Raw genomic sequence first — 26826 nt, forward strand, 5'->3', positions numbered from 1 at the left:
ACCATTAATTTTTCACTTTCTGTACACTATTCAATCAACTACATGAAACACTCAACACCTGGGTATAAAATAGGCTTTGTGTTAAATGATTTTGTCTAGCTATAGGTTAATGCAAGTGGTCTCAGCACGTTTAAGTTAGGCTAGGCTAAACTATGATGTTCAGTAGGTGCAGTGTATTAAATCCATTTTCCACTTGTGATATTCTCAGTTTATATTGGGCTCACTGGGACATAACCCCATTGTAGGCAGAGGAAGACCTGTGTAAGATTACTCAATTGTAAAAGGGAAATGATAATACCGAACTCAAAGGGTGGCTATGTGGGTTGGAAATAATGCATTGCACTTCAGAGTTTTATCCTATAAAAATATTCAATAAATGCACAAGGATAGACATACTGTGTTAGTCACTCAGTCATGTTGGACTCTTTGCGACCCCATGAACTACAAGAGCCTGCCAGGCTTCTCTGTCCATAGAATTCTCCAGGCAAGAATACTGGAGTGGATTGCCATTCCCTCCTCCAGAGAAACTTCCCAACCCAGGGATCAAACCCTGGTCTCCCGCCTTGCAGGCAGATTCTTTACCGTTTGAGCTACAGGGAAGTCTCCTGCTCTCGCTAGACAAAAGACAAGTTCAACACAACACTTGTAATAACAACAATAAAAGGGAAACAACCAAAAATAAGGGGCTGTTGTTGTTTAGTCGCTCAGTCCTGTCTGACTCTTTGTGACCCCATGGACCGCAACACGCCAGGCCTCCCTGTCCATCACCAACTCCCGGAGTTTACTCAAATTCATATCCATTGAGTCGGTGATGCCATCTAACCATCTCATCCTCTGTCGTCCCCTTCTCCTCCTGCCCTCAATCTTTCCCAGCATCAGGGTCTTTTCCAATGTCAGTTCTTCGCATGAGGTGGCTGAAGTATTGGAGTTTCAGCTTTAGCATCAGTCCTTCCACTGAACATTCAGGACTGAGTTTATACACAGAGATAAGAGGATCAGACAATGCTCCCCGCTCAGCTTCTTTTAACTATTTTTCTGAAGTCTTAAAAGTCACTGAATGAAGGTTCTTTATACTAAAAATAACAAAGGGAACTGAAAAAACTAGATCAGGAGGAAAGAGCGTGAGTGAACTGGAAGGGAGACAAGAACTGGCAAAGAGAAATACACCTCCCTGCTCTTACCTCATCAAAATGGTAAATGAAATGCATGTGAGGTTGTCTGGTACCCAGCTGGTCTGCAGCAAAAGTGCCACCATTCCTACTTAAAGCAAGGTGCTCAGTGCAGGGTGGGGCTCACATCTGGGACCTCCACTCCTTTTCTCCTTAGGAGGTCTGAAGGGAAAGAAGTGGCCTTCGTTGTGTGGTGGAGCTGGAACTCTGCAGAGGAGTGTGAACTAAACTTAACCAGGCCAGAAGGGATAGCTCATCCATCCTTTCATGGAATCTGTGAAACTGGGTTTTAATCAATCTTATCTGGAAAACAGATGGAAAATTCTCCCCAGAAGTTAATTCTTTAGTCTTATTCCAAAAGGAGGCCATGTGGCTCCTTCAAGCTGTGTGCGTTTGGCTGTACTCTCCCAGACTCTGTTGATTTTACACGTGTTGGGGTTGATGTGCAGGGGAATTGTGGGTCAGACGATAGGAGACTGTGGACAGTCTTGCAGTTTATTGCCTGTACATAGCACCTTGAAATGTCCTTCCCTGCTCAGTCATCTAGGAGTTTGTGATGTTGGACTGATCGCTGCGGTGCTAAAAAATAAATTGCTCAAGAATCAAAAGACAGGATTTCTCACACCAGCTCTGCCTTCGCCTAGTTATAGTGAGTGAGTCCACCACATTTACCATGATGAGTCCTCCTTGATTATCAAGAAAGTGGGAATAGCAATATCTGTCTCACAGATTTTTCTGGAAAGCAAAGAAAATAAATACAGGAAAGCAAAGGAAATAAATATAGGGAAAAAGTACTTTGAAAACCCATAATGTATGGTAGAAATGTAAAGTGTACTCATTTCTCACTTAAGAATTTTAAGCTGTGGTCCTTTGCTTATATGACATCACCTCCTACAGAGGAGGCTAAGAAGTTTTAGTTGTCATCTAGGACACTGTCTCTCTAATATGCCCATTCTCTATCACCCTCTTCAACAATAAGCCCATCTGGCCCTCTGATCTTCCGAACTTCCTTGATCTTTTGAGCAAGGTTCACTGGTCCAGAGATGGGCACGTGATCCTAACTGGGCCAGTCATAGCACCTCTCTCACTTTGGCCAAATTGGAGTGTGTCAGGGGTAAGCACCTGATTCAGGCAGATGATTCCCTAACCTAATGGGTCCCTTCCCCATATTTTTCAGACATGGAGCCAGTACATTCTTTTTCTTTGACCAAGTCTTAAGATATAAAACCCAGAACCTATTAGCAATCATATTTTCTGCTTTGCCAACTGTGTTCTGGGAGTCAGTGAGAGAAGAGGGCTGGGTTTCAACTTTTAAATAATTCTCTGGTTTTAACTAGCATGTGTCTACCTGCAGCTGGACCTCATCCAAAGACCAGGGTCCCACAATCTAAACACCTATGCTTTATCCTGTTGAGAGACTAAACCTCCAGTATCATGGTACTGTGTAAAGCAGGGGAGAGGACCTGGGAATCTAACTGCTTTCTAGGAAGATTTTCAACCAGGCTCCCTCCCTTTGGTCTCACCTTCACCGACAGTTTTAATAGTACTTGGTGCCACTAATTCTCAAATCTTTGAAGAATTCTCCAGCACAAATTCCTTGGAAAAGGAAATGGCAACCCACTCCAGTATTGTTGCCTGGGAAATCCCATGGCAGAGGAGCCTGGTGGGTTACAGCTCCCGGGGCTGTAAGAGTTGGACATAACTTCTCAACTAAAACCACCACCACCACCAGGGCAAATTGGGTTGATTTTCTGGTTTCCACTATTGAATTAGTCACCATCTGCTTTCTAGCTTCCAAAATATTGTCATAATGTATTTGTGACTTTAAAAAACCCAAATCCTTTGATCTTGCCTTAACAGGCTCTCAGAAGGAAGCAGAAGTAAGTAAAAGTGTATGTTAAACCCACCTTTACCTGAAAGCTCAAGGTTTTTTTCAACACACTTGTCACTCTTCATAATATTCTTAACCCTCTTTGACGTCTCTCTGAGTCTGGGGCCCCTACACTGCTATGCTTTCCCCAGGCTCTCTACTTTGGCCACATCTTCCCAGTTGTGTGCCCCATATTTCAAAACTACTCCTCTTTCCATATAAATGTCCCTTTCCTTAGCTACAGGATTATGTCAGAGAAAGAAAAGCATAGATAATCCAACTTTATACCAAGGTATCAGGGATGAGCTTGTCTTCACTGGAATAGTTATGGTTTTGAAAAAATAACTCGTGTATGTTCACCATAAAATTTTTTTAAAGTAAAGCTCCCCCCCAAAATAAGATCCATTCTAACCATTCTTAAAACTTTTATTTCAGTGTGTATTTGCAGTCACCTGCCGATGGTCCCCAGTGATCCTCACATGCCCTCTGCAGTCCTTGCTGACCCTGACTCAGGGCTGGCCCTGCATAACTGCTGGATACAAGAGCCATGGTGGTGTGCCGTTGTGACCCCAAGGCAAGGTCATAAAAAGCATTTCAGTTTTCACCTTAGTCAAGGATTTCTCACTCAGAAGTCAGATGCCATGTCACGAAGATATTCAAGCAGTCCACAGAGAAATCCCACAGGAAAGGACCTGGGGGTCCCAGCCAACAGTAAATACCAACTTTTCAGCCATGGGCATGACCTGCCTCAAAAGTAGGTCTTCAAGTTCCCATCAAGTCTTTGGATGACTGGAGCCCCACCGGATGCCTGATTGCAACCCACCCTTTAGGGACTTGGTTAAGGAGTGACTTCTTACATAGAGACAGGCAACTAATAAATACCTTTCCTGTGTTTTAGAAAATTTACAACAGGAAAAGTAATGCTCAAAACTCTTCAAGCCAAGCTTCAACAGTACGTGAACCGTGAACTTCCAGATGTTCAAGCTGGATTTAGAAAATGCAGAGGAACCAGAGATCAAATTGCCAACATCTGCTAGAGCATGGAAAAGGCAAGAGAGTTCCAGAAAAACATCTACTTCTGCTTTATTGACTACGCCAAAGCCTTTGACTGTGTGGATCACAATAAACTGTGGAAAATTCTGAAAGAGATGGGAATACCAGACCACCTGACCTGACTCCTGAGAAATCTGTATGCAGGTCAGGAAGCAACAGTTAGAACTGGACATAGAACAACAGACTGGTTCCAAATCAGGAAAGGAGTACATCAAGGCTGTATATTGTCACCCTGCTTATTTAACTTATATGCCGAGTATATCATGAAAAATGCTGGGCTGGATGAAGCACAAGCTGAAATCAAGATTGCTGGGAGAAATATCAATAACCTCAGATATACAGATGAAACCACACTTATGGCAGAAAGCAAAGAACTAAAGACCCTCTTAGTGAAAGTGAAAGAGGAGAGTGAAAAAGCTGGCTTAAAACTCAACATTCAGAAAACTAAGATCATGGCATCTGGTCCCATCACTTCATGGCAAACAGATGGGGAAACAATGGAAATAGTGAGACTTTATTTTGGGGGGGGGCGCTTCAAAATCACTGCAGATAGTGACTGCAGCCATGAAATTAAAAGATGCTTGCTCCTTGGAAGAAAAGCTATGACCAACCTAGACAGCATATTAAAAAGCAGAGACATTATTTGCCAACAAAAGTCCATCTAGTCAAAGCTATGGTTTTTTCAGTAGTCATAGATGGATGTGAGAGTTGGACCACAAAGAAAGCTGAATGCCAAAGAATTGATGCTTTTGAACTGTGGTGCTGGAGAAGACTCTTGAGAGTCCCTTGGACTGCAAGGACATCCAACCAGTCCATCCTAAAGGAGATCAGTCCTGAATATTCATTGGAAGGACTGATGCTGAAGCTGAAATTCCAATACTCTGGCCATCTGATGTGAAGACCTGACTCATTTGAAAAGACCTTGAAGCTGGGAAAGATTGAAGGCAGGAGGAGAAGGGGACAACAGAGGATGAGATGGTTGGATGGCATCACTGACTCAATGGACATGAGATTGAGTAAGTTCTGGGAGTTGATGATGGACAGGGAAGCCTGGTGTGCTGCAGTCCATGGGGTCGTAAAGAGTCAGACACAACTAAGCAATTGAACTGAACTGATAGTTTTTTAGTCCTCCTCTTTAAGGCAGATATATTTCCAACATCATTCAATATTCTTAGATTCCAATGTCATCAAACATTCCTCTACAACAAGACTTTTCCCATGGCTGCACAATGTTTCATCTTACCAACAATAGTCTAATACATCTTTTTTTTCTTTCTGAGACTGAAACCACACAAGCTTTATTAAATGACCAGAGAATGGAGAAGCAGGAACCTAGTTCACAAATCAACTTCTTCTATAATATATTGTGTCTTAAAAGCAGATATTTGGAAAACAATGTCTCAGCCCTAAAGAATGAATCCCTAGAGATGGTAAAATATATATATATTTGGTTGGTGGCAGAAAAATACATATGTATAAGTGGAAATTCTATTACTATATACTTTGTTAATATTTTTATTCTTTCTGTCACCAAACATAAAATTCATATATTGGTGTGTAATCCCTTATAGCAGGTACTCCACAAAAGGTAAAAATGATTGACAGAATTTAGGATCTCAAATCATACCTGGACAGCACTTGACATGTGTCTCAACACCTACCTTAGCACCAAGTACAGAGCAATTGTGTTGTATCTGGTGTATATATAAGTGAGGAAATACACCTGCTGTCTACCACATGTAAATTTGTGTCTTAATGAATCTCATTACAAATGATAATGTCATGTTAACTCACAACAAATGATACAAGTATCACTTAAGCACTCACTTATTATACATAGTATCAGGTTCCCAGAGGGTATTATTAAAAAATAGCTTTATTGAGACATAATTCACATACCATACAACTCTTTGATTTCAATATATTGAATTGTTATTATTTTTAAATAGTGGTAAGATATATGGAACAAAAAATTGCTACTCTGACCCTAACCACTTTTATGTTTACAGTTCAGTAGGATTTGTCACACAATATTGTGCAACCACCACCATTATTTCCACAAATATTTTACCACCCTGATTAGAAACTCTACGACCATTAAGGAATAATTCTCCACTCATTCCTGTCTCCAGCCTCCAACAACCTCTTTCTGTCTCTAAGATTTGCCTACTCAAGATATTTAACCTAAGTGAAATTATATTTCTCCTTTTGTGTCTGGATTATTTCACTTAGCATAATTTTCTTCAACATACATCCACATTGCAGTATATACCAGAACTTGATTCCTTCCTATGGCTGAAGAATAGTCCATCAAATGTTTATACCATTATATGTTTATCCATTCATCTATTGGTGGACTCTTGGGTTCCACTCGTTGGCTATTGTGAATAATGCTTCTGTGAACACTGACCTACTCCAGAGGGAGTTTTTGAAAAGCGAAAAAAACATGGCTTATACCTCAAGGAATTCATAAATAGGTTGAAGAGAGAAGAAATTCCTGGAAAGTTAATTATAGAGTCAAATAACAGCTGAATAAGTGAAAGAAATACCACCAAACATCATGTGATTAAATATATTAGACAACAGACAGTGTGTTACAGTATTTGAAAGTGGGCGAGGTCACAGAAGGCTGGCGATGGGTTTATCAAGGAGAGCGGTTCTGTGCGGCATCTGGAAACAGACAGAGGCTTCGGATTGAGAGAAAGGAGAGGGGCGGCAAAACCCTAACTGCAAAGTCTACAGAGAGGGAAGATACATGGCAATTTCATGGAAAATTAGGAGACACACTGATCAGGGCCTGAGAGAGAGCGGTCAAAAAAAATCAAGAGCCCCCACACCTCAACGCCAGGTGTGTAACAGCTTTGGGGCATCCCAGCGCAAGCCCCTCTCTGCTGAAAACTGCCCCCATCCGCAGGATTAGCCTAGTGACCTCCACCCCCAAGGCCATAAATGACCAGACAACGTATTGACACCTGAGGCAAGTATAGGCCAGTCGGATAATCAGATTTTTTACAAGAGAGTCTGGAATTTAGAAGTACCAGTGTTTGAACATTCAAAGGACATTCCCACAGATGGACATCCTCTTTCTCCCTACGCATGGTGAGACAGGGAAAGCTGGAAAGAGACAGAGAGAGGGGGAGAGGGAGACAGAGAGAGAGGCAGAGAGAAGCAGAACCTCCCAGGAGGACTGGAGGTTGGGAACCATCAAGCTCTCCTGTCGGGTCCCAGGCCCCTGGCCAGCTGGTTTCTGGGTGGAGGCCCCCCGGCAGCCTCAGCTTCATTTCTTGTGCTTCTGTGGGGTGCACTTTTTTCTTATAACCGATACAGCTTATTTTGAATGTATTTCTATTCATTGTAACTTGGCTAAGATCCCAGACAGTGTGTTGTCCTCTGCCAAGTGCTCACCTAAGCTGCTCCATGGTATTGCTGCCTTGGCATCCATTTTGTTTGGCTAAAGAGGCCTGCAGGGTGCCTTAAATTCACACTAGCCCCTCACGCAAGGGTGTGCCCTAGAAAACAGCCAAAAGAGCCACTGGGAAATATAACTTCCTGGTAAGTGTGAAAGTCGCTCAGTTGTGTCCAACTCTTTGTGACCCCATGGACTATGCCATCCTTGGAATTCTCCAGGCCAGAATACTGGAGTGGGTAGCCTTTCCCTTCTCCAGGGGATCTTCCCAACCCAAGGATCAAACCCAGGTCTCCTGCATTGCAGGTGGATTCTTTACCAGCTGAACCACAAGGGAAGCCCAAGAATACTGGAGTGGATAGCCTATCCCTTCTCCAGCAGATCTTCCCGACCCAGGAATTGAACCAGGGTCTCCTGCATTGCAGGAAGATTCTTTACCAACTGAACTATCAAGGAAGCCCATATGACTTCCCCAATTAGCCCCGTGATCAACAGTCTCCCCAAACTCCAAGAGCCTTCCCCCGTATCACTTAGTTAAGACCCACCGTGGAACTTACCAAAATCCTGCCTTTGGAATTTGGATTGAGCTTAGCTCAGGAACCTCAAAGCATTCCACCCACACACTCCACCCTAATAAAAGCTTGTGCCCCAGGTCCTGGGCCTGCCCCCTTTCTTGATCTCTCCCTTCAGGCCTGCCATGTACATCTTCAGGATAAACCTATTTCAGTTTCTCTTATGGTCTTGTGTTTTGCTTACCATCCTACACCTGGGGTTCTACTTAACAAATGTCAATTCAATAAAGTCACAACAACCCCCAAGACAGATTATAGTCGGTCAGTTACACTGTATCTGTGGGTTCAAAAAAACTTTTTCAGAAGGTTCCAAAAAGCAAAACTTGAATTTGCCACAAACCAATAACTACTTCCACAGCACTTCCACTGTATTAGGTATTACAAGATCTAGAGGTGTTGATTTAAAGTATAGGATGTTTACATCAAAAGCAAACTCTATGCCATTTTACATAAAGGACTTGAGGTACCTCAGAGGTGTCTTGCAATAAATCCCCTGTAGATAGGAGACTCTGAGGAAAGGAAATCAGCTCAAGTGAGTCCTCCTCCCCACTTTTTTAGAGACTTTTTTTTTTATGTGGACCATTTTAAAAGTCTTTATTGAATTAGTTACAATATTGCTCTGTTGTTTATGTTTCGGTTTCTTGGCCCCTAGGCATGTGAGATCTTAGCTCCCCGACCAGGGATCAAGCCTGCACCCCGTGTCGGAAGGTGAAGTCTTAACCGCTGGACTGCCAGGGAAGCCCGCTGGAGTGAGTCTTTAAATAAGGGGGAAAGGAGCAAACACAGAAGCAGTGGTGGGGAAGGGAGGAACGGGGTAATCTCAGCCCACCTGTACTTCCCTGAATTCTCTTGCTGGTTTGTGAGCTCAATCAGTAGCCCCGCTCATCCCAGACTTCTTGACTTCGCCTAAAGGCCAGTTAATCCCTGACCTTGCACCTGCTTCTCATTTGCTAGTGATGAGCAGAAGCAAGAGCAGTACTAACAGAATCCAACAGTTTATGGCGCTCACCGAGATACAAAACCCTGACTTGGAAAGCACGCTCTACAAGCAAAAAAAGGTCAGTTGCACAGGCCTCCACCCCTCCTTTTCCCCTTCTGGAAGCTGCAGAGGAAAATTCACAGAATGATCCAAATCCTGGTTCCCCTGTGCCCTGCCTTCCCCCCGCCCCCACCCCGCAAGGAGAACCGAGCCAGTTGGGCGAACTCTCTTTCTCATGTGTCCCCATGTTCTCTTTCACCACAACCCTTCTCTCACCTTCATCTCTTCTACCTCTCTGCCAAATGTGACTTAGGAAAATCACGCCCTATATGGGAACCAAAAAAGCTCCTAATTGTGGCTACACCCCGAAGAGAGGTACTTGGTCCTAAGGACGGAAAAAAAAAAAAAAAAAAAAGGCAAATCCAAAGTTAAGAAGTTAAAATTAGACACAGAAATGAAAAGGTCTTCTCCACCTAGGACTAACGCAGATAACAAGGCTGTCTCCGTAGGAAAGAATTCCATCTATTTCCTCATTCTTCTCTAGTGAAGCTGCTGTCCTACTGACAATGACAAAATAAACACAATTTATCTTTTATGCTTGTCCTGGTATCTGATAGGGCACCTGGCACTTCCTAGATTCTCCATCAGTGCTTTTGCTTTGGGTAGATGGAGACTGTAAATTGATTCAATATACTATTTTTCTGTTTGCATGCTAAGTTGCTTTAGTCATGCCTGACTCTTTGCAACCCTACTGACTGTAGCCCAGCAGGTTCCTCTGTCCATGGGATTCTCCAGGCAAGAACACTGGAGTGGGCTGCCATGTCGTTCTCCAGGAGATCTTCCTGACCGAGGGATCAAACCTACATCTCTTATGTCTGCTGCATTGACAGGCGGGTTCTTTACCACTAGTGCCACCTGGAAAGCCCTGTTTGGGTTAATTATTAATATATTACTAATGTATTAATATAATTATCAACATAGTGTTGTATGGTATAATGTATTAATGTAGAAACAAAATGTTAATGATTATATTTCATTGTAAATGCATTGGAATAATGCATCCTTATAATAAATCATAATTAAAGCACAATAATTCAATGTAGTACATTCTAAATACATTGTAATGATTTCACTGTAAGCATATGATATTTTAGGTGCACATACCAATCACTTCATAACTTTGTTTCTTTGGGGAAAATGGAAAGTCAATTCAGGGAACCAAGAACATTCTTAAAAAACACACTTTTGAAACACTTCTGATTTATATATTATGCAATGGATGGTTACTATTTCTATTTTAAATGTCTTTAACTTTTATTGTGATTTTAGAATTTTCTGATTGTTTTAAATCTAGCTCCATAACCAAACCTTCATGGAATAAGCAATGAACCTAAAATATGATTGTTTCAGTTGACTGTGACTCCTTGCCAGGACTTCAGAAGCCCTTGTTTCCAGGTCTCTGCTGTTGGCGTTGGCGGGGGCTTAAGAAACTACAATGTCTTTTAGTTTTATCCACTTCCATCAGTTCTATTTTTGCATCTCCATACTTAGCACACAGAGCTATCTTTATCACTCCAGCTGACTGGCATGAGAGTCCCCAGGGCATAGTAGCTATACAAGATTATTTAAGCATACTTCCTCCCCTTCAAATAAGACAATGCAGAATGCAGAAAAGACATCAGAAATGGTCACAATAGTAGAAATTTGTGTATGTGTGCCTATGAGAACTGCTAAAGATTTCTTTCTTTGTACTGTTGTACACATTATTAAGAGAATATCTATAATGCTTTCCAGAAGTTTATTTTAAGCTGTGTAATGTCATCTGTTCACATGCCTAAATTCACTTGGAAACATCATGATAAAATAAAGTTTCTTATAATCACATAATCCAGATTTCAAAGTCTGAGAGTTTTTTTTTAAAACCTCTTACCCTTATTCTCAATTGAGGAATCCATAGTTAGGCAGCATTCCAGCTGATGCAACAAATAGTTGGATTGTTCTAAGAGGACAAAACTCAGAAACTTTCAATCCTTTGCTTGCTTTTCAGTTATTCAGTTTTAGCTGATACATGTAAGATTGGCCTAATGAGTGCATCAGAATGGAAAAGACCATGAGTCCTGAACAGACAGCGGAATCTCACAGTCCAAAATTCACACGCCATTTATGAAGCCGTGGTAGCTCTGCTGTTGAGATCCACACTGCCCACTACATACGGTAGCCACAAAGGCACCGGAAGCCACTGAGCACATGAAATAAGGCCCATCTGAATAGAGAGGTGTAGCAAGCACAAAATACACCCTGGATTTCAAAGACTTGGTACCAAAGAAGATGAAGGTAAGATTCTCGTTACCAATCTTTTATATTGATTGCAAGTCAAAATGATACTGTTTTGGATATAATGGGTTCAACAAATGAGATTCTTAAAATTAATTTTTACCTGACTCTATTTAAATTCTTAATGTGGCCACTAGAATATATAAACTGACACATGTGGCCCACACATGTGGCTCACTTTATATTTCTAGTGGACAGTATTTGGTTTAGAGGTGTCCTCATTAAGTCACATGACCAATAATTGGTCTTTCAGACTGGAAGTCAGAGCTGCTGCAGAATTTTACTCCAAATCAGACTAATCATAGTAGAATATGACCAGGAGTAAAGGTTAAAGCAGATCCTTCATGTTTAATTTTTTCATCCAAACATTTAATAATACCTAACAGGACAGTTAAGTCATGTCTAGCCACGCAAGCCACTGGTTGAGATAAATGTCACTGCAGTGTATGTAATACCTGTCTTACTTAAGCTCTTTCCCAGTTGATAATACATCCATTTTCATCTCAGTCACTGTGAATCGTACTCATTTCACAGCATGGAAACAAGACAGTGAATCATGAATTCATCTGTTTTGACTTTTTGTTGTTTCCCTAACCATTGCTGCTAAAACAAAGACAAGTGATCTTTTCACAGAAAATAGAAACATGAATTTGATTTTTTTAAATTTACTGGAAAATAAAGCTTTTAAGATCCTGTATATGGGCAACAGGGGGCTAGTTGTTGTCATAGGAGTACTACAACTGAACACATGGTGCATATTAAGAAGTTCACACTGATCCTGATATTAACATAGATAAAAAATTCAGTCCCAAGTCCCTGAAGTGGGATTACAAATTACTGAATTTAAAACACACTGGGGGTCATTGCTGCCAGCAAAGAGTTGTGTAACTGCTACTAAAAACAATAGTGATTTCAGAAGTAGGTTGAAAACAAAACAATAATATCTTTGAAATGTTCTGAAATTGTTGCACGAACAGAACTAAGACAGGCTCCATTGCATTTCCCAGTCTGATTTGCTGACCGTCTTGTCTGCCCATAATTGTTTTCTGCCATTCATTTCCTCCAATTGTCAATTATTGCTAAAACAATTATGAAAAAAAAAACAAGTGTCTGTCTTTGTTTCCTGTTGCCAATGAATACAGTGAAGTCATAGACCAGACTAGTGCATCATAATCTTTTCCACTGCAATGAATTATGGTGTCACAAACAGGATGCAGCTCCTTACTGGGCAGAGAAGCCTAAATGGGGCTGAATTAGCACAAACCTGGTCATCAGTCATGAAAGCAAGAAATTAGAGCATCGGGACTTAGTTCTCCACTGTTTCAAAACACATTGGTTTTCATACCTGATTATAAAAGTAGTACATGCTTATCCCAGAGAGAAAGCAGAAAATAAAAATCACCATTACCCCCACTGGCCAGAGATTCTTATTGCTGACATTTTAATATATGAATTTTTAGTTCTTCTTTTTCATATATACATTTATAATTTGTAAGAAAATGGGATCATGCCACGAATGTAACATTTTTGTCTTTTCTTTTTCATATATACATTTACTACAAACAGTTACCATTGCCATTAAATATTTTAATGTAATTTAATGGCTATTTGTAATTCCATATTGTGGACTATTACTTGGCAAATCCCTAACCTTGTATATTTTCCAAAATTTTTCTGTTTCAAATAGACAAACTTTCTTTTACATACATTTTTGTCTCAATATATGAATATTTCCTTAGGATACATTCCTAAAAGACTATATTTTAATAGAAAATATATGGTGTATTTTTAAATAAACATTTAGAATAAAAGGTCTAGGAAATTTTCTTAACAATCAAGGCACAACTGTGTATTAAAAATTTCATAACCAAACTTCATGGTGGCTCAGATGGTGCCTGCAATGCAGGAGACCCTGGTTGGATCCCTGCGTTGGGAAGATCCTCTGAAAAAGGGATGGTTACCCACTGCAGTATTCTGGCCTGGGGAATGCCATGGACAGAGGAGCCTCGCAGGCTACAGTCAATGGGGTCTCAAAGAGTCAGACACCGCTGAGAGACTTTAAGCTTTTACCTTCCTAACAGGATAAATAAGTGAAATACCTTTAATGATTACCAAGTTTAATAAATCCAGAGCAGGATACCCTTCAAGCCAGCCAGCTGGAGGGGTGTAAGTAACTCTATGAAATCCATTTCCAGAATCTCTTAGCACCACTAGCCTCCAAACCTTTTAGGAGCCCACAGATGTTTCTGCTGACTCTGACTCGGTTTCCTAAGGAGCCAAGGTTCCCAGACCTCAGCTAAGCGTTGTTAGCTGGTTCTGCCACTAGAGGGCAGCCAGAGACAGGGAGAGGAGTTTAACACCCTTGGGCCTGTTTTCTCGTCATGGTCATTTTTATTTCACCAAATAACCGAGGAAAAATCTAAAAACAAGGCACTGAAGGGAAAAACAATTTGGGTAATACATATACAAATAAATAAATGGGAAATTTTCTGTGTGTAAACTGTTCCCTTTTCCTCAGAGAGATTAACCGAAAGGTGGAGAATTCTGAGGGCTACCACAGTGAGGTAAGAGGACCAGGCGTCTGGTTAATCCGCGTTGATGTGTGGCAGGGGCCACCACAGTGCTGTGAAGTGACTGTCCTCCAATTAAAATAAGTCAATAAATTCTTCAAAAAGAAGAAGATCTGGGTTACAGCATGAACAGTTGTGCCTTTAGGTCTTTGTAGATGGAGGAAGCGAACCCACAGAAGATACTCAACATTCTCCATGGGAATGAGCGGGAACACGGCTTTGAGCATATGGACAGCTGGGTTCCATTTTCTGTCTCTAACCAGGCAATCGTGGACAAGTCACTTAACTTCGCTGAGCCTCAGTTTTCTCATTTGTTCAGTCTGGCTAGCAATGGAATCTGCTCATAAGTAGTTGTGAGCATTAAATAGAGAATGCATATTAAAAAAAAAAAAAAAAAAAAGCTTGGCATAAAGGAAATCCCCATCAGTGTTGGCGTTGTCATTATTTCCAGCCTTTACCTTTCTCCTAAGCTATTTCCCATTTCCAGTGTCCACTTAACTATTTCTACCTGATTATCCCATCATTGCCTCAAATTTAATCCTCCCTCACCAATTCCCTGACCTGCTGCTATCTCTGACTGTTTCTCTGAATAGACTCTAAATTAAACATAATATCCTTTCTAACACTTCCTCTCCTCCCTGATCCATACCCAATTAGTTTCCAAGACACGTGGATTTGTTCTCTAACATGTCTTCATCTGACTGGTTTCTTTCTCTCTTTTGTCACCAGCGTCCAGACCTCGGTAAGCTGTTCTCTTTGCCCCAGCAGGTCCTGCCTTGAATGACCAGATCTTATTGATGTCATTTCCCATTTCAAAACCCTCAGTGTCTCCTCAGTGTCTTCAAATTAGATTCTAAATTCCTTAGTCTAGCATTATGGTCCCACCACAGTCTGACCTCAATCTCCTCCAGTCACTTTTCACTTTTTCCATATGTGCATTGCTTCTGTTTCTATCAAGCTGGTGGACACAGAGTTCCCTGGTAGGGTGACCAGATTTAGGAAATAAAAAACACAGGACTCCCAGTTAAATGTGAATCAGATCCACAACAAATATATTTTGTATATCTCATGCAACAGACTTCATGCACATACTCTTACTAGGAAAGGTATATGTTGTTTATCTGAAATTCACATTTCAGTGGGAATCCTATATTTCATTTGGCAACCCAAGTACTTTCCTATCTCTTCCCACGCACACAGTTCCATTCTTATCTTGGAGGCTTATATCTCTGGCCATACCCATCAGATCTGCCCTTCAAGGCTCAGTTCAACCTCTCCCCTCCAGGAAGCCTGCCAGGATGAGAACTTCCTTACCTGTAATCATTATCCACATCATTCATTTGGTCCCACATATAGGATGCTTTGTGTTCTGTATAATTCCAGCTCCCCAAGTTAATGTTGAGTTTATCAAAGGTAGAGATTATAAGTAGGAGAACTTAATAAATATGCTTTGGTGGTGCTATTGCTAATCTGTAATATAGGATATGAAGGGATAAGAGTATAGGAGAAAAAGAGCCTCCAGAGGTCACTAATCTGGATTTAAGGTGCTCATAGACCCATGAAAATCAATTTGCAGCTCCCCCTGCTCCCACAGCATCAGGCCAGGTGGGTATGGCTGCCTGGCGGTGGGACGCTTCTCCCTGCATCCTCCTTCAATACATCCTACAAGTTGTGAATTACAATGTGAAATCTACATTTCTTAAAACTTCACTCTATCTCTTCAGCAATCTGATCTCATTTATATTTCAATGAGTGTCAAGTGGTGGCTATACTATGTAACCTGTAAACACATAGTGGTTGTAGGCAGGAGTTATGCTGGAAGCCAAGAAATAAATGGCTGTTTAATTAATAGAGAAGCTAAAAAAGTTGGCTTTTGTTTGGTTGTTTCAAAATTAGCTAACTCTAGTAATGTACTATGGGCTTCCCTGGTGGCTCAGCAGTAAAGAATCTGCCTGCAATGCAGGAGATGCAAGTTCAATCCCCAGGTAGGGAAGCTCCCCTGGAGAAGGAAATGGCAACCCACTCCAGTATTCTTGTCCGGGAAATCCCAGGAACAGAGTTTTTAGGCTACAGTCCATGTGGTCGCAGTGGGACACGACTTAGTGAGTAAACAAAAACAACAATAATGTACTATAACCTCAGGAACTTGAGAATACATCAAGAAAACTGTGAAACTATTAAGCAATTCCCAAGAAATCTATTTTAATTAACTGGCACTTCATGGATACACTTATAAGCATCTGTGGGCATCCAGAAACTAATGACCCAAAACAAAACTTTTAAAATTGGGAAAGATACATATTCTTAGAATAAAATACATAGCTCATAGTTTTGTTTATTATTTAAGCCTTCAATAGTGTTTATAACAATTTTATTCTCATAAGGTAAACATACGAATATGCCAAATGAGAATGTTGTTTTGAAATTGCAAGGGGAAAAAGTTCAATATACACAGAGAAATCAGAATCACTGTAAGCGGTGTTTCTATCACTAGACCCACATGGGATGGCAATTAATTAGGTTACCTTAGGTTTTATTTTGTGGAAATAATAAAATGGATTCAGCACTGAATTCAGGACTTTGCAGAATTAGAGTGTCCTGGAAACAAGGGCTAAGACTTTGTTCTGTTTCTTCAGGCTCATCATATTTGTCCAGATTAATTTTATTTCCCTCTATTTCTTGCTACCTAGCTTTAAGAAATATTGCTCTTTCTACTCAAGGATATTATACTTTGCTATTACCATGGAATGAATTATAATTTTCTAATCAGAAGAAAATAATCCTTAAATTCTTCCAGGAAGGAGAACAGGCAATAAAATCCACATCGAGACAGAACTCAGCCTTGGCCTCCTGCATTAGTCTCAATCTGGCTGGCTCAGCTTTTCTGGCTTCCAGTTTTGCTATCTTCTTAGGACAGATTCTAAACATACCAATCTCAAACGGGGATAAACCAAAATAACAGCAACACATTTCCTTCTGCTTTTCCTTTTCAATAAACCACCAGAACCTTATTCCTTTGTTTGACATCATAGAAACATTAATCAAGTTTTTCCAGGACACAAATGTGAATATAATCAGTGGGGGATGCAAATACGGTGGATCATCTAAACAAACGTACTTGTGTGATGGCAAAAAAATGTTAAAAGAGTTGGAATGTCCCTAGGAGCTTTCCAAGTTTTTGTGGGCGGCATCAGCTGCTCTTGGATATAATCCATTCCCTTTTGACCTTTCCACTTCCAAACCCAGGAACAATTTTTCAGGTCAGTCAGAAAATATATGTTGAATGAATATTTTGAAATAATAATTTAAATGTAAGTAATTATTGTGAACAGTTTCTATCACTGGAGCTGTTAAGTGCTGGGTTTTGTGTTTTTTTTTTTTTTTTTTAATGCTTCTAGAGGGTTTTCCTTAGTCTGAAAATGCATGTTTAGGAAAACCCTTGCATTAAAAAATTCAATCTTCACTGAATGTTATACAAAATTTAAATTTTAGTTAAAATAACTTTTCTAAAATGACCACTTTTGCTTGAGGGCCTCTCTATTCAGTGTATTCTAAACCAGTATTGATTCAAAAATTGGTATGTGGAATATTAATCAGTACTTTGAAAAGTATAGAAAAACAGACAAATATCAAGAAATGATTTTTCAAAAATGATCTTCAATGAAATTATTTATATTATTTAATCCTCTGGTGACAAAGAAACCAAAGAAAACTTAGTGGAGACAGAACTATTTTAAAGAAACAACTACTTAAAAATATTATTGTTAAAAACTGAAGATGTCACAACTAAGGCTGAAGGAAATTTCCCCATTTCTTCCGCGATAAAAGCAAAGCTCATGAGCTCTTCAAGAGACTCTGCCTTCAAATTATACACACCATCTAGGGCTAATCTCCATAGCACATGAGATGCATGTAGACACAACAGCAGACTCTCTTGAAAAGAACACTTACCTTAACTCGCAGGCGCGGAATCATTTCAAGCTCATCCTCTCCTTTCTGCTTCACCAACCCCTCACGGTTCCTCTTCCACGTGTCTAAACACCTAGAGATTCCTGTTCTCTCTTCTGAAATGCTGCCTTCATCACCATTGCCCAAATCCAATTCAAATGTGGGGAGAGAAAAAAATTCTAATTTGCAAGCTGTTTACGCCCCACGACCACAGCGAAGCCGCTAAGCTTTGAGCTCAATGAATTAAAGGTTGTTTGGCTAAATGGCAGGCACACTTCCTCCTATTCTTTCTGAACTTAGTTTTCCTGCCTCCAGCGGTGCTTTTTCCTTTCCTGGGCTATAAATAGGCTGGTGGTAAGAGTCCAGAGGAAAGAAAAGGCAGGAAATACATTTGATTTCAAAAAGCAGTCTTAGGGGTGTGTGTGTGTCTTCCAAGTGAGCACCAATAAACAATTTAAGGAAAATTCAGCTTTGGTGTGTTGCACCATAGCAAACATTTTCTTTGATTTCCTATAACCTCCGTTTAGCTGTCAGCTGTCATTTTCCATAAGCAGAGCTTGGATTTGGAGATGTATTATTTTCTAAACAGACCATAAAAAAATCTGCATGTAAGCCTTAATTTTTCGAAAGATTGTCTGAAAAAAAAAAAAAAATCAAATTTCCTGGGGGAAAGGAGGAAAAGAGCAGACAAGGAGGGTTACCATAGTTGTTTCTTTTTGTTCAGAAGGAGGTGAAGCAGCACTTTTTGAAGCAAGATTCAACCAAAGGTGAACAAGAAAAGCAGATAGTTCTGCTTGGATGAGAGTATGAAGTCGAATTTAAAAACCAGTCAGCCTTTGCACAAAATTAATAGATTGCCTACAGTCTTGCTACTCAAAGTTGTTTAACTTCTGCCATAGTTTAATGCAACACAAAGTAAAATAAAGATTAGATGTCATTTTTTTTTTACATGTCAGATTGGCAGATCAAAATTTTGGATATTGTTCGATACCATGGAAGTGTGGAGAAATAAGCATCCATATAATAATAGATGGAAGTATAAACTGGCATAAACTATTTGATAGAGGGCAGTTCCCAGCTTCTTTCAAAATGTTAAGTGCACATATTCTAACAAGATATTAAACATGCTTGATTCTTCAAAGTGGGTGTGGAGATCTGGAAAGAAGGAACAGTTTAATTTCTGATATACATATTTTGTACTTTTTTTTTTAACTTTTATACTGTGTATTTCAGGCTTTAAAAACTTATTAAGGGATAGAGTTTTTAAAACTGCTATCATTTAAATAATAAGTAGTAATATAGGATTCATAGGATTCTATTATCTATCATCTGTCAATGATTATACACTTAACACCTCAACAAGCTTCTCTTTACATTGGTTTCCACTGGGTAACACTTTGAGAAGCAGTGGCACTTTGTGATCAAAGTCTCCGTGGCTGGGCCCAGCAATCTGTGTTTTAACTCCAGATAATTCTCATGCTCACTAAAGGATAAGAAGCATCAGTCTACAGAATTATTTTGTTTATTAATATCGCACCCTCTAAAAAGAATTTGAGATTACAGCTCGGTGACTAGAGCTAATAATGTGCTGTTCTTAGTCACTCAGTCGTGTCTGACTCTTTGTGACCTCATGGACTGCAGCCCGCCAGGCTCCTCTGTTCATGGAGATCCTCAGGCAAGAATACTGGAGTGGGTTGCCATGCCCTCCGCCAGGGGATCTTCCCAACCCAAGGATAGAATCCAGGTCTTCTGCATTGAAGGCAGATTCTTTACCTTCTGAGCCACCAGGGAAGCCCAAGAATACTGGAGTGGGTAGCCTATTCCTTCTCCAGGGGAACTTCCCATCCCAGGAATCGAACTGGGGTCTCCTGCATTGCAGGCAGATTCTTTAGCATCTGAGCTACCAGGGAAGCCTAGAGTTAATACCATATTGCATATGTGAAAGTTGCTAAGAGAGTAAATCTTTAAAGTCCTCATCACAAGAAGGAAAATTTTCTGTAATTATGAATGTTGGCAGATTGTTAACTAATCGATTGTGGTGATTATTTCCCAATATACACAAATATCAAACTAGTATGTAGTATACCTGAAACTAATATAATGTTAAATATCAATTATACATCAATTAAAATAAGACATGAATACAAATAAAAAGATTTGAGGCAAATGATTTTGTTTTATGGAAAAATAAGGATAACTTTAAACACAATACCAGTGACTCCGATTAAGAAGACCACAAGAGTTTTTACACATAAAGGTTAAAAAGTCAAATCGATTTCCCAATTAATTTTGAGGAGCTACCTGAAGCAGGGCAAAAGCAGTGGAAAGAGCAAACTGGTGATATTTAAGGGAGAGAGAAAATCTCTGTCTCATTGTGTTAAAATGGACGAATTCAAAGCAGACTTTACTAATATGGATGTGTGAAAATATGGATGTTAACAAAACAAAGAAAATATGAAAAAAGTAAATGTAAAGCTTCTAAATGCAAACAAAATATTCCACTCCTGTTTTTGTTTAGTGATTTGATTGTGGTTTTCTAATGCAAAGCCCTATCCATGAGAAACAGTAGATTGAACAATGAGCTCAGCCAGAACTGATGAGGGAAAAGCAAGAGTATCTGCATCCCAGGCACAGATGGAGAGGAAAAGCTTTCTTTTAAAAGAGAGAGAGAGAGAGAGAGAGAGAAAGGAGTGAATGACCTCGTTGAGGCAGCAGAAAGGAAGAAGGAAGTCCATGGTGGTCAGGATATAACAGCTGCAGTGTATTGAAGCGGCTGAAAGGTGCATGGGTTGACATTGGCAGGAAAATGACTGGCAAGGGGGGAATAAGTTTCTGGGAGCAAACCATTCTCCATGTGAGAATGAACTCTTCTAAGGAGCTCCAAGTACATTCACCAGGCTTTCATTGTTCACTGGAAACCTCCCTTCTCTTTTTGTGGGGAAATATTTTACTTCTCAAGAAGAACAGCTTCACAGAACTCCCCAAATAGCCTGTCTATGGGAATGAAGCATTAAAACATTTATGGAAACAGAAAAGCTCTGTACTCTTAATCTAAAATTAGCAGTAGACTCTCTTAAAAGGCATCAGGGGAGAAAGTCAAAGACCTCCTGAGGAAAAGTAATGTGCCAATTTCTTCTAGTTTTGCAAGTGGAGGAAAATAAATTTTTTTATTGCAGTCATCTACAAAGAATTTCAATGTATACCATGTAAAGGAAACCCAAACAAAAGTCCTCCAGGAAGATGTGAAAAAAGCTTACATATTATTTCTCAAATGACCCAATGCGCTGCATGGATCTGAGTCTCGATGCCTTGTAGGTATTTTCTAAAGTATTCTATCTTTGTTCACAAATTGCGGAAGTTCTAGGTGCTATCAAATTGTGGGGAACTGCATTCCTTTGACTGGAATTGTTGTATTAAACTAATAAAAAATATATCAAAGCTGCTGGAATGAATAGTCCAAAGAACATAAGTAAAGGATGGGTTTATACATTTTAGCAGGAACATTGAAAAGATGGTGGAAAGTCAGGAAGAAGTTCTATATTATAAAAATAAAATATAAAAGTTAACAACTCTTTGAAGGAATTATAAGATTTAGTGGGAGAAAGGTGAACCTTTTCCATTAACCTCTATAAATTGTGTTCGTCAGTTATTTATTTTTACTTAATCTAACAATGTTAAATTTACCTTGCAAAATTACAATAATCCTGGCACAAATGAAGCCATTCACAACATTTCCAAGCAGAAGCTCAGCTTTGGTTAAAAATTCAGTGGGGAAATCTAAACCAGACTTCCCTCACTGAATTTGACTTTGGACTTGATTGGTCTTCTGTCAGTTTGCCACGTACCTAAGATGAAACAGCACTAGTTTCCACAGAAAGATGATTTTAAAATAAAGGATCTTGAACCTTTCCAGTAATAAATGCTTAGAGTTTACAGTTTTGTCAAGGCTAAGATCTGATATCATAATAGCTAAAGGAAATTCTCATTGGTGTTGTGGTAAAAGTTTTTTCTGTTAATTTAAAAATATGGACATTTTCATTTTATTGTTTCTGTCAGTTGTGTGTTCTTTGGGGCGGAGGGTGGGCGGGAACCTTTGGAGTCAACCATGAGGTGGTTTGTGGAGCTAATCCCTGATGGAATCAGGATGAACAAAACCATCACTGGGAGGAAAATATGCAGAAAAGAATACAGATAATTGTAGGCACAGTGCATGGCACATTTCTGAAGGCAGAAGGAGGTTATCATGGGATCCAAGAGATTTGGTGCCCAAATATCACATTTTTGTACAACATTTGGAAAGAAGAAGGGAAGGAAGTAGGAGATAGAACATGGCAGTGAAATTGATTTACCCCTCCAAGGTAAAATTTATTGCTTTGGCAGACACTCTGGTCTAAGGAAGGTCAAGTGGTAGGTTGGTGGCTGATTTAATAGTTTATAGAGGTTCCCTGCTTACACAATAGATTAGTCTGAATTCATAAAAGAGTCAATGTACTCCATAATCCCCTGAACCATATGATTATGCAATTAATGAAAAAACTACATTTATATTGATGTTGTCAAGGTAAACACAGTCACAAGTTTTAGAATCCTAACATAAGGTGCAGGGGCAAATTCACCCCAATTAGATGAAGCAAGTTAAAATAACTGAGTCTTCTGGTTGTATACAGTATGACCCAAAGACTCTCCCTCGCTGGCTTTGAAGAAGCAAGCTGCCATGTTGTGAGTGCCTCTAGAGAGCACCAGATGGAGGTAGTCTCCCTTTAACAACCAGCTACAAACAGGGGCCTTCGGGCCAAGAGCATTCGAAGGACTGGGGGCTGCAAACAACCAGAGCAGCCGGAAACAACCCCTGCCCCCAGAATCAAGCCTCAGATGAGACCAAAGCTTCTGCTGATAACTTGATTGGATCCTTGTAAGACTGAATCAGTGGACCGGGCTAAACCATATCTGACCAGGCAAGCTATAGGAGGTCTATTATCAAGATGGTTTACGCTCATGTGTGAGGTCATCACACACACATAACCATGTATATCATGTCGTCTTTGCTGCATTCTATTAGTTCTGCCTATACTCAGGGGAAGGGGATAAAAGGGTGTGAATCCCAAAAGGCAGAAGATCATGGGGGCTGTCCTAGTCGGTCTGCCACAAATGATACCCAACCAAGAAAAAAGAAGTTAAGTAGACATAATACCAGGTGGATTTCCAAAAGATACTGTGCTCACTAGCACAGTATCACTCACAGGCAGAATGGACAAAACAATGTCTTTTTCTTTTTTTTTTGCTTCACTGGGTCTTAGCTGTGGCCCATGGGATTTTTCAGTGCACAGGCTGTTCATCGTGGACCACAGGCTGCTCCATGGTGGGCTCGGTAGTTGCACTTCACGGGCATCATTGCCGCAGGCAATGTGGGGTCTTAGTTTTTCAGCCAGGGATCAAACCTGCTTCCCCTGCATTGGAAGGTAGATTCATAACCACTAGACCAGCAGGGAAGTCCCGACAAAATAATTTCTTAATTTTTCCTCCTTCAAAGCAGTGGGAAATACATTGCCTCAAGAGAGAAGCAAGTCATCTCTCCACCATTATACGCTATTCAACAATTCAGTAACCTAATTAATTTCCTGCTCCGTCTCTGCTGTTTGCTGTGCTAGTCACTCAGCTGTATCTGACTTTTCGCAACACCACGGATTGTATCCTCTGTCCATGGAATTCTCCAGGCAAGAATACTGGAGTGGGTTGCCATTCCTTTCTCTGAGGGAGCGTCCCAACCCAAGGATCAAAGCTGGGTCTCCTGCATTGCAGGCATATTCTTTACCATCTGAGCCACCATAGAAACCGTGTTCATCTCTGAGGTTCTTTCAGTTCCAAGCTTCCGTGACTTTGGACCTGCGCTTTCAAGCCTCGCAAGACATTTTGGAATGCCACAAGTCCTGGTTGTATCCATACAAAGTGTTTGGTGACCATTGTGTTACTACTGTTGACTTATGGGGGAGAAAGAGCATACATAATAGATTAGTCCATTAGAAAAGTTAAAAGATGGATGTTGTGGTGTTACTATCTGATCTAATTTTTGATTTTCCATTTGGATGTTTATATTTCTAAAGCATGATGTCATTCTAAAAACACATGAAGATAAAACTATCAGGCAATTCTCTTTGGACAGGCAAATTTGGGGCTAAAAGTATGTTCTCTCTGGGGAACAAATTACACTTCACATTACATCCAAGTAATACTGAGTGTATCAAAATATTACATTGGCAATATAAATTCACAGACTTTAGGGGTTAGATAGATCCTTTACAGACATTTATCTAACCACCCATCTAATGGGCAAAAATCCTCCAGAACATGAAGAAGAAATTGTCTTATTAATTTCTAGGTGAAAAGACTGCCATTGTACATACTTGTGATATCATAAATTTAAATGGCTATTAAAAATAAAATTATGAATTTAATCTGAATGAGGCAACTCCAAATTGCTTTGCTTACTAGATAAATGAAACTTTTCCTTCAGCAAAACATTAAATTATAAAATATATGGAATTAAAAAGTATCTTCACAGTTATTCTTGTGTGGACAGGCTACACAATGAAATGAACATTATAAATGTTCTCTAATACTTCATTGAGAACACATTGAAAGTTGTAAGTCAGGTTGAAACTAGGAATGCTTCATTTCCATCTAGAGGCTGAAGAGGGATAAAAAGTTCAAAAAAGGAAATGACTTTTTAGAGCTCTATGAAATCAGAGGCTCTGAGAGTCTGGATTTCAAAACACTAAACACTAAAACCACATTTTTGGAGCTAGCATCACATTATAGCTCCTTATTATTATATATGGCTTGCTCAAATACATATTAATGCATAATTAATTCTGAAATAAGCCACATGCTCCAGATTGTATTTTATTTGGACAAGTCCAGCAAAAAAAATTTTTTTTTACTGTATTTTTTCAACCACATGTAAGTCCCTACTGAGTACAAAGCTCTGAGCTTGAGCCCACAGAAGAAAAAGTAAAATTAAACATTTAGTCTTTGCCTTAAAAGCAGCATACCTTTTTTTTTTTCATTTATTTTTATTAGTTGGAGGCTAATTACTTTACAATATTGTAGTGGTTTTTGCCATACATTGACATGAATCAACCATGGATTTACATGTATTCCCCATCCCGATCCCCCCTCCCACCTCCCTCTCTACCGATACCTCTGGGTCTTCCGGGTCTTCCCAGTGCACCAGGTCCGAGCACTTGTCTCATGCATCCGACCTGGGCTGGTGATCTGTTTCACCCTAGATAATATACACGTTTCGATGCTGTTCTCTTGAAACATCCCACCCTCGCCTTCTCCCACAGAGTCCAAAAGTCTGTTCTGTATTTCTGTGTCTCTTTTTCTGTTTTGCATATAGGGTCATCGTTACCATCTTTCTAAATTCCATATATATGTGTTAGTATACTGTAATGGTCTTTATCTTTCTGGCTTACTTCACTCTGTATAAGGGGCTCCAGTTTCATCCATCTCATTAGAACTGGTTCAAATGAATTCTTTTTAATGGCTGAGTAATATTCCATGGTGTATATGTACCACAGCTTCCTTATCCATTCATCTGCTGATGGGCATCTAGGTTGCTTCCATGTCCTGGCTATTATAAACAGTGCTGTGATGAACATTGGGGTGCACATGTCTCTTTCCAATCTGGTTTCCTTGGTGTGTATGCCCAGAAGTGGGATTGCTGGGTCATATGGCAGTTCTATTTCCAGTTTTTTAAGAAATCTCCACACTGTTTTCCATAGTGGCTGTACCAGTTTGCATTCCCACCAACAGTGTAAGAGGGTTCCCTTTTCTCCACACCCTCTCCAGCATTTATTGCTTGTAGACTTTTGAATAGCAGCCATCCTGACTGGCGTGTAATGGTACCTCATTGTGGTTTTGATTTGCATTTCTCTGATAATGAGTGATGTTGAGCATCTTTTCATGTGTTTTTATGAATACAAGTTTTAGAACTACATCTCTAACAAAAGACACCTAAAAAACGCAACGGTATTGCCAAACAATTTCTCACTTCATCTATCACTTCTAGTTGGAGACACTTTGGAGCAGAGTAATATTATCTCCTTTTAGCATGATCCAACCCAGTTGTTTTCTTGACTTTGTTTTAGAATGAATCTCTTCTGCATTATCTAATACGAGGTTCATATACTCATCAAAACCAATGATACAGCCTTCTATCCGCATATTCACTTGCTCATAAAGCCACACTTGAATCTGCAATCTATTTTGCAAGTATCTGAAGATGAGATTGATGGGCTGCACCATCACCTTCTGCACCTTCTGGCCCTGGCCACGGTATGCCATGCTGGACACTCACAAGCACCACACTACTCCACACTCTCTCTCCAGCAGCATACCTTCTAAAGCAGAATTTCTCAATCTGTGATACAGTGACAGCCTATTTCAACATGACATAGAGTTTATTTAACATGCAGATTTCTGGGCCTCAGACTCAGAGGATTTCAAATTCTGTAGGTCTAGAGTAAGCCATGGAATACACGTATATAATAAGTCTGTAAGTTTCAGAACCCATGATCCAGGGATCAAAACGTATATCTTTAACTAAAACGAGAGAGTGACCCAAAGGGTCAGGTTATGTAATTACTGTGTGAATTCTGATTACGGTTGTAGCCAACATCAAGGTTGCATATTGGAATACATGCTACAGCAATAAAATTCCCTTAAAACCAGTTCTAATCCGTGCCTGAAGGTGAAAGTGTTAGTCACTCAGTCGTGTCTGACTCTTTGCCACCCTATGGACTGCAGCCTACCAGGCTCCTCGGTACATTGAATTCTCCAGGCAACATATTGGAGTGGGTTGCCGTTTCCTCCTCTGGGGGATCTTCCAAATCCAGGGATAGATCCCTGGTCTCCTGCATTGCA

The 26826-nt window shown here is 40.0% G+C and overlaps 2 protein-coding genes across 2 annotated transcripts in view; both read right to left on the reverse strand.

The window, feature by feature from the left end:
- Positions 1 to 18114, reverse strand: part of RASGRP3 (RAS guanyl releasing protein 3) — a 111776-nt gene extending 93662 nt beyond the window's left edge. The window contains exon 1 of the mRNA XM_061155613.1: positions 17905 to 18114. The gene's annotated coding sequence lies outside the window, so the exon portion shown is untranslated. The remainder of the gene's footprint in view (positions 1 to 17904) is intronic.
- Positions 18115 to 25882: 7768 nt separating this feature from the next.
- LOC133065599 (small nuclear ribonucleoprotein E-like) lies at positions 25883 to 26247 on the reverse strand. Its single transcript, XM_061156309.1, has one exon. It carries the CDS (start codon positions 26245 to 26247, stop codon positions 25969 to 25971), a length of 279 nt encoding a protein of 92 aa, XP_061012292.1. The 3' UTR covers positions 25883 to 25968.
- Between the last annotated feature and the right edge of the window lie 579 nt (positions 26248 to 26826).

The sequence above is a fragment of the Dama dama genome, chromosome 11 (assembly GCF_033118175.1).
Source record: "Dama dama isolate Ldn47 chromosome 11, ASM3311817v1, whole genome shotgun sequence".
Lineage (NCBI taxonomy): Eukaryota > Metazoa > Chordata > Mammalia > Artiodactyla > Cervidae > Dama > Dama dama.

Coding starts and splice junctions, on each gene's coding strand:
- LOC133065599 (XM_061156309.1), bottom strand. CDS start 26,247: ATGGCATACCGTGGCCAGGGCCAGAAGGTGCAGAAGGTGATGGTGCAG.